Source organism: Charadrius vociferus, unplaced genomic scaffold (assembly GCF_000708025.1).
Source record: "Charadrius vociferus isolate BGI_N301 unplaced genomic scaffold, ASM70802v2 scaffold50, whole genome shotgun sequence".
In the NCBI taxonomy this organism is placed as follows: Eukaryota; Metazoa; Chordata; class Aves; order Charadriiformes; family Charadriidae; genus Charadrius; species Charadrius vociferus.
In genome coordinates, this window is record NW_009646445.1 from 2,234,905 (window position 1) to 2,243,500 (window position 8,596).

Below are 8,596 nucleotides of genomic sequence, written 5' to 3' on the forward strand. Positions count from 1 at the left end.
TCGTCGCGGAGCCGCTGGCCATCGCCGTGCAGGGCCTCGGCCCGCGGCAGCAGGTCACGCTGCAGATGTCCTTGCGGGACGAGACGGGCGAGCTCTTCCAGGCCTGCGCCCGCTACCAGGCGGGGGACGACGGGGAGCTGGACCTCGCCCGCTGCCCCGCGCTGCCGGGAGGCAGCTTCTCTGGCCTGGAGCCCATGGGGCTGCTCTGGGCTTTGCAGCCCCAGAAGCCCTTCTGGTATATGGTGAAGAAGGACGTGCAGAGCCCCTTCCTCCTGCAGCTGGAGGTGTTTGATGGCCACGGGGACCCCCCCGGGCGGCTCCTGGCCCAGGCGCAGCATGAGCGGGCGTTCCTGCGGGACGGGGTGCGGAGAGTGCCGGTGCGAGAGGGGAGGATCCGGGCAACGCTTTTCCTGCCCCCCGGTGAGTACCGGCTGCGGCCATCCTGTTTTCCCTAAGCCAATGTTTTGTCAGTGCAAGCTGTTCCATGACCTGAGGTACTGGTTTGTACGGGTGGGGAGTAGGACCTATCGTCTCTGAGTTTCTGGAACTCCCAGAACATTTTTTTGAACAGGTTTTCTGATTTCTTAGACAGTCTTTCCACAGCTGAGATGCAGGCCCATAGGGAAGTAGTATTTTCTTCGTATTGCCAGAGCTGGTCAGCCACTACATCCACCATTGGTGCTTCTGCATCTTTCCAGCCCATTGTTGCCAATAAGCAATAATGGTGTGCTCTGTACAAACTTCTACCATATGTGTCAGGTACATTGGACTTCATCTGGATGTGTGGTGGACTGTGGGTTGTCCAGGTCATAATAAATCAGCTCGTGCAAACTTAATTCCCTCAGGTACTGGAGACTTCTCTCCATGATTGTCCATTTGCCTGGGTGACATATATCTTCCTTAAAGGGATACCTTTCCTTCATGGCTAACACATGGCTTATGTCCTTTTTCCAATCACCTTGTCAAAACCTGCTTCCCTAGACAGGGATCCCAGCTGTTTGGCTTCCCTACCCTCCAATTCTAAGCCACTGGCCCCATTATTCCAGCATCAGAGCAGCCAGGTGGCACTGTGCTCACTTGGATGACTACTGAAATCTTTTCGTATATCTCGCAGCTCACCCAGGGATAAGGGTCTTGTTCTCGCGATGGTTCATCTTCACCCCTGTGATTTTTTTTTTTTTTTGTGTGTGTGTGTATTACTTCTTCTGTATCAGGGTGACTGATATTGGCGCGGGTTAATTCTCTGGTTCAGTAGCCACAGTGCCTGTCATGGGCGTTGAAGTAGCCACAGTGCTCGTCACTGGGGTTGGAATAGCGCACCCGAATCCACACCAAGTGCCAGTAGCAGATGGGGTGGTATTTTTAAATAGTTGTTTAACCCTAAGCAAGACCTGAAACACATTCAGAAGACCTAGAAATAAGAGCATGCTGGTTTGAGCATCCCAAGGATATTCAAAATTCTCAAGAGCTGTTCTAATTAGCCTGGAGGAGAAGCGGAAGGCGAAGGAAGCTGTCTCCCCCACAGATTGGGTCTCCGAGGAGAAAAGGTAAAAAGTGTAATTACTAATAGTTTCCGTCAGATGGCTCCCGAAGAAGGGAAATTAAACCGCCGCTGCCCCCGCTCTGCTAGTTTGTCATATTGTAAACCCGCATAACAAAGCACAGCAAAATTATAATCTCGACCCAGTTTCCAGGGATGATAAACTGCACAACAGGGAAAATATACAGCAGGAAAGGTGTTACAAAACACAACCCTGAGAACAAGCACAACAACTTTGAGAGCTAATAAATCAACATTGTAACCCCTGACTATTAACCGAATACAATGAATGCTTATAACAATTTTTTTCTAACACGTTCTAGTCAGGTTTGCTGTTGATCCCACATTGGGCACCAAAAAGGACCGTCATGGTTTAACGCCAGATGGCAATTAGGTCTATGCGACCATTTGCTCACTCCCCGCTTCCCTCCCTCCCCCAGCCCCAGTACTGTAGGGAGAAGAAGGAGAAAAGGAGGTGGAAAAAAAATCGTGGGTTGAGATAAAGAGCAGTAACAGAAGAGGGAAAAAAATAATAATAGTAGTAGTAGTAGTAAAAGAATATACAAAATAAAGTGATACAACACAAGTTGCTCTCACCACCTGATGATCAGTTGCCTAGCCTGTCCCAAGCAGTGATCGTGGATTCCTGCCCCCGGGCCAACCCCCATTTATATACTGAGTGTGACATCTATGGTATGGAATATTCCCTTGGCCAGCTTATCCTGTCTATGTTCTCTCTCAGCTTCTATGGAAAGACGAAAAAGTTCTTGACTAATGTAAACATTACTTGGCAACAACTAAAACAATATGTGTTATCAACATTATTGTAGTACTAAATCCAAAACACAGCAGCTACTAGAAAGAAAATTAACTCTATCCCAGCTGAAACCAGGAGAGCCCTGCTACACTCAGCTGCACCGTGGGCCACAGACAGCTGCGCTCCTGGCCTCTGGGGGTACACAGCCACTGGTTTGAATGTTCCCCATCTACAGAGAGCCAGTAGATGTGCTGTTGCCTGTACGCAAACAGCGACTGAAGGAAGAGCACAGTAAGTCTCTCCTCAGTCCAAGGCAGAGAACGAGCAGATGCTATGCAGTCCCCTCTCCTCTCTGACTCCCAGCAGCAGGTTCCCACCTTCCACCTGTAGCACTGTTTGAGGATGAACCAGCCACTGTGGTGCAGGGCATGAGACTGTGGCAGGAGGGCACCCTGAAGAGTGGGAAACACGAGCACACTCAGGCCTGTGGCTCTCCTGAAGCCAAGAGTAGGGGTGAGATGGGTCTTACCCACTCCCCAGCATGGCCAAGGACACCTTCTCTGACCTGGAGCCTGTGGAGGTTCCTTGGGCCCTGCAGTCCCCAAACCCCTCAGGCTGTAGGAATGCAACATGCAGGGCACCCTTTTCCCTTGCACTGGGTGGACAGGAGCAGGATTTTCACAGGATGAGGAAAAGAGGATCCAGGGCCAAGATGGGAAGATCCAAACAACGAACTTCTGATCACACAGTGAGAGACCCATGGCGTCCTATGCAGAATTTGATACTGATCGCAGTCAGAGACAGGATCCCCAGAGAGATGAAGTGCTGGCTGAAAGGATCCCAAAAGCCAAATACAAACAAAAATGCTTACAATTTCTAGTTTAATACTATTAAATACATCAAATTGTGACACCTTCAGGATTTTTACAGCGCCAGGTGAATTGGTCATTGTTACAGGGCTTCTTAGAGGGAGAAGAAAAGCTGGGACAAGACACCTTCACCAAACAGCCCCTGCCTTTTGGCCCAAAGCACAGTGCAGAAATACTGCGGATTCCTAAAAGCAAAAAAGGGTTTGCATTTTACCCAAGAGGTTCTGCTCCTAAGCCTTTCTTCCTCTGCAACATACTCTAGAGTTTTTCCAGATGCTGACACCACACAGCTGAGTGACTGAGTATGTCTTTCCCCAAAAGATGCTTCTTTGCAGGTTCCTGATGGGTGCCTCATTTGATGCGTTCTAAAGCAGAGAAACATTCAAAGGAGTCATTTCGGGCAATACAGCTCTTTGTCTTGTCTCCTCCAGGAGAAGACCCCTTCCCAGGCATCATCGACATACACGGACTCGGGGGAGGTCTTTTTGAGCACAGGGCCAGCCTGCTGGCCAACCATGGCTTTGCCACACTGGCCCTGGCTTATTATCAGTATGAGGATCTGCCCCAGGAGCCAACTGAACTCCACCTGGAATATTTTGAAGAGGCAGTGAACTATATGCTCCAGCACCCACAGGTAGGAGCACCTTCCACATCCCCTGGGCTTCAGGGAGCACTTCTCCGAAGGGCCTGTCCCTTTGCTTGAGGTTTCTCTGGAGGAAGCTGCTGAAATGCTCACCTGGCTCCATCTGCCAGGACTCTGGGTGCCTGGGCTGTAGGAAAGAGGAAGGGTTATACAGATATGCACTGGGAGAGTGGTGGAGGGAGATCACAAAGCCATCTCACAAGAGACACCCCAGACACAGCAAGGTGGGAAGGTTGTGCAGGAGAGAGCCTTCACAAATTGCCACCAAATGTCCTCCTACAGTCTTAAAAGTGGAAGGTAAAGAGCATCTGCCAGTGTCTGAGACTAATAACTCTTAGCTGTGTCCCACAACCTGTCCTCAACTTGGTGAAAACACGTTCCCACTCTCTTGGCTGATGTCAGTGCACCAGGGAACATTATCAAAGGCAGCAGTTTGAAGGGGGAGGCGTGCTTGGCACTTGTGCAGAAGAAAAGCTAGTCATTGCCATCACCTCCTTCACAGTGTTTTGCAAACTCGCAGCATTAAACAATGTTCCCCACCAGCAACTAGCTGCTGTGTTTTTCAGCTCAGTACTGATGGGCATTTCCTCCTCTCTACCAGGTGAAGGGACCAGGGGTTGGACTGCTCGGTTACTCCAAAGGAGCCGATCTCTCTCTCGCCATGGCCGCCTTCCTGAAGAACATCACAGCCGTTGCTTCCCTCAATGGCCCTGTGGCCATTACTTCTACTCCTCTCCGTTACAAGGATAAAGTTATCCCCTCTTTGACCATCAATGAAGAACGGGTCAAGATCATTGACTCCAATATTCTTGATTGTTCTGACATCCTGATTGACCCCTTTCAAGCCCCTGGCAACCAAAGCCTGATCCCACTAGAGAAAGCTGAGGCACAGTTACTGTTCATCACGGGACAAGACGACCGGGTTGTCAAAAGTGAGTATTATGCTACTGAAGTCTGCAAACTTTTGCAGGCTCAAGGGAAGGAGAATTTTCAGATGCTCTCCTACCCGGGAACAGGTCACTGCATTGACCCTCCCTATTTCCCTTTGTACCCCATAGGAAACCATCCCATTTTGCATAAGCGGGCAGTCCTGGGTGGGCAGCTTGGGGCTTATTCTAAAGCCCAGGTTCATGCTTGGCCACAGATCCAGGCTTTTTTCAACAAGTATTTAAATGACAACTAATGTGCAAAAAATAACGAGCGAGCAACACACAACTTTGAACAACTAGGTCTGATAAATTCTTTCACACTTACCAGCTCAACCCTTGTTCACAGGGTTTGATGCAGCTACAGTATCTTCCATGACTTTGCACATCCGTAACTCAGAAAAGAACTGGGTTTGCCTTTTCTTGTTTTTCCTAAATTTTTTTGCTCAATTGTCAAGAAAATGAATGGCAAATAGATTTGCATTGCTGGCTTCTGGGTACTTCTGGCCCTAAGATGTCAGGCAAAAAACAGTGTGTGGAATTTACAGCTGTTGTGATCTTCCCTTACATGAACCTTTTCACCTTCATTATTAGGGTGAGAATTGTAATAAACAGCCTGAGATTTGAAAGCCATGGAGTCATTTGCTGTGCTTTGGCTAGAAGCAGGGATCTTTGCATCTCAACCACCCGCACACCCTAGGGCGGTGTAGGGGCCCTGTAGTTGGAAAGGCACCGAGGGCCTCCTGCCTGTCCTCAGCAGAGCAGCCACCCTCACCCCAAGATGTCAGTGTGTGATGAACCGCCACCAGCAGCCCCAACTGCTTTGTCCTTCTCCTGCCTGTCAGGGGCCATCATCCCTGTGCATCCTGAAGGGCTGCCACCTCCCTCGTGGATGCCATCTCCTACCACCCTGCTCAACCAGCCATCCAGGGTGTCTCCAGGCTCTGGGTGTCCTCCCGGCCAGCCTGGCACACCGGGGCAGACCTCAGAGCTGGCAGCTGCCTCTCAGCCCCGTCCTGTTTTCTGCTCCTGAGCATCCTCATTCAGGGCACTGGAGCCTTTCCCTGCCTCGCAGGTTTCATAATGGATGTGATCAGCAGTGCTGGATGACACCTGTGGGCCTGTTCGGGCACAGGGACGGCATACTCTCTGGGTTTGGGCAAGAAGAGAAGGTGGCAGAACCAGAGGGAGGGAGGAAGGGACAGGAGCCTTGGAGCAGCCTGTGGCCACACCAGCTGCCATCCTCTGGCAAGATGTGCAAGACTGCACGTCCCAGGAGATGCCAGGAGAGCAGCTCCAGGCTTGTGGGGCTGTCTCATCCCTGAGATGCTCCCAGACCATGGCCCCATGCGCCCTCACTAGCAACACAGGGCCACACCAGCCCCTCTTGGGATGCCCCTGCTGAGCAAGGTGGGCTCCCGTCCCATATGAGCTCCTGCAGAACATCTTCCCCCAGGGGTTAGGTGGAACCTGAGCCCTGAACATGCCACATTGCTCTGACTGGAGCCCCACACCAAGGGCTGATCACAGATTTCCCCCAGGACTCCTTCAGGTACTTCCTGCAGCGGCAGGAGACCTCTCTCCACATGGCCTGTGTCCTGGTTTGAGCAACACAGGACTAATTTCTCTTTTAATGCTAGGGAAAACTACACTCTAGAACACTCTAGTGTATGAATTTGTGAAAATATTTACTTTATACCCAGCTATGGTATGTGGGTTTCCTTCTCCTGCCTGTCAGGGGCCATCATCCCTGTGCATCCTGAAGGGCTGCCACCTCCCTCGTGGATGCCATCTCCTACCACCCTGCTCAACCAGCCATCCAGGGTGTCTCCAGGCTCTGGGTGTCCTCCCGGCCAGCCTGGCACACCGGGGCAGACCTCAGAGCTGGCAGCTGCCTCTCAGCCCCGTCCTGTTTTCTGCTCCTGAGCATCCTCATTCAGGGCACTGCAGCCTTTCCCTGCCTCGCAGGTTTCATAATGGATGTGATCAGCAGTGCTGGATGACACCTGTGGGCCTGTTCGGGCACAGGGACGGCACTCTCTCTGGGTGTGGGCAAGAAGAGAAGGTGGCAGAACCAGAGGGAGGGAGGAAGGGACAGGAGCCTTGGAGCAGCCTGTGGCCACACCAGCTGCCATCCTCTGGCAAGATGTGCAAGACTGCACGTCCCAGGAGATGCCAGGAGAGCAGCTCCAGGCTTGTGGGGCTGTCTCATCCCTGAGATGCTCCCAGACCATGGCCCCATGCGCCCTCACTAGCAACACAGGGCCACACCAGCCCCTCTTGGGATGCCCCTGCTGAGCAAGGTGGGCTCCCGTCCCATATGAGCTCCTGCAGAACATCTTCCCCCAGGGGTTAGGTGGAACCTGAGCCCTGAACATGCCACATTGCTCTGACTGGAGCCCCACACCAAGGGCTGATCACAGATTTCCCCCAGGACTCCTTCAGGTACTTCCTGCAGCGGCAGGAGACCTCTCTCCACATGGCCTGTGTCCTGGTTTGAGCAACACAGGACTAATTTCTCTTTTAATGCTAGGGAAAACTACACTCTAGAACACTCTAGTGTATGAATTTGTGAAAATATTTACTTTATACCCAGCTATGGTATGTGGGTTTCACTCTAGTGTATGAATTTGTGAAAATATTTACTTTATACCCAGCTATGGTATGTGGGTTTCAAGGTCTCAGTGTTTTCGAGTTAGGCAGGTGCAGGGATGAGGAGGAGCAAGACCCGGGCACTTGACCCAAGCTGGCCAACAGGATTGTTTCATACCATGAATGTCACATTCAATATAAATTGGAAAATTTGCTGCAAAGCTCTCTCTCTCCCTTGATGGCTGCCATCCTGAGGACTTCTTGACCCAATGCTGGACGCCCAAGGCCTTCCCTTCCTCCCGAAGCCATAGTGCTCGCAGTGTCCAACATTTGCTGTCCACTGCTGGGAGTGCACGGCTTCCTACTGATAGAATTGGCTGAATACAATCCGTGTATATTTTATATTGGTATCACAATAAATACTGGTTCTTTAGTATTATTAATGCTAATTATTTGGTCTTACTCTATTAAATCTGTTTATATTTCAACCCTTGGGTTTCCTTGTTTTTTCCAGATTCGCCTGCCAGGGTGGGGAGGGGTCATCAGGTGAGAGAATAATTGTCTAAAAGACAATAAATTGTTGTGACTTTCTCAAGCCATAACACCTTGGACTGGGACAGGAGCTGGAGCAGAGGGGAGTGGAGGGGTGCTCTGTGCCAGACCCTGCCGTGCAGCCCCACCACTGTCCCCATGCCTGCAGCTGGTCACACATGACAATGCCCTCTTGGGTTCAGGGCAATGTCGCAGGGGTGGCCTTTCTGGGGGCAGCAGTGCACGGGGGTGGCAGGAGCAAGCTGCCAAAATGCTCCCAGGCTGTGGTGCCAATTGCCTGCAGGTCTGCATGCAACAAAGCAGTAAACTTTTCCAAAGGGAGCCTGCGGCTTGGCCAAGCTCAGCAGAGGAAAGACGAAGCCTGTGAGATAAGCCCAGGGAGGAGGGCTGCAGCCGCGCCTTCGCCTGGATCCCGTCCTGCAGGGATGGTAACCAGCAGCCCTGGCTGAGAGAACTGCCACCACAGCAGATAAGCACACTGTTTGTCAACGAGTGTCTGGGAAGAGCTGCTGCCCTTTGGAGAGGCTCCCGCAATACCAGGGAACTGGCTGTGCCAATCCCATCTTGCCTTTGGGGTTGAGAGGGCGGCAGTGGTGACTCCAGGCATCCAAGGACATCGCAGAGCACCATGTGTGCCCATGCAGCTCCTGCCCCGGTTCCCCTCCCCTCCCCTCGCCGGTGTGTGGGAAGCTGCATTCATAAAAGAAGACTCCGCCT

The 8,596-nt window shown here is 51.7% G+C and overlaps 2 protein-coding genes across 2 annotated transcripts in view; both read left to right on the plus strand.

Moving 5' to 3' along the window:
• Positions 1-2: 2 nt before the first annotated feature.
• On the plus strand, positions 3-4,992 carry LOC104284233 (acyl-coenzyme A thioesterase 5-like; the record flags this gene model as incomplete). Its single annotated transcript, XM_009882540.1, has 3 exons — positions 3-420; positions 3,598-3,800; positions 4,411-4,992. Coding segments are annotated over 3 exons (1,203 nt in total), but the record flags the coding sequence as incomplete, so codon positions are not given.
• Positions 4,993-5,249: 257 nt separating this feature from the next.
• The window catches only part of LOC104284244 (acyl-coenzyme A thioesterase 1-like), a 6,985-nt gene continuing 3,638 nt past the window's right edge, over positions 5,250-8,596 (plus strand). The window contains exon 1 of the mRNA XM_009882551.1: positions 5,250-5,330. Coding sequence (XP_009880853.1) covers positions 5,250-5,330 — 81 coding nt within the window. The remainder of the gene's footprint in view (positions 5,331-8,596) is intronic.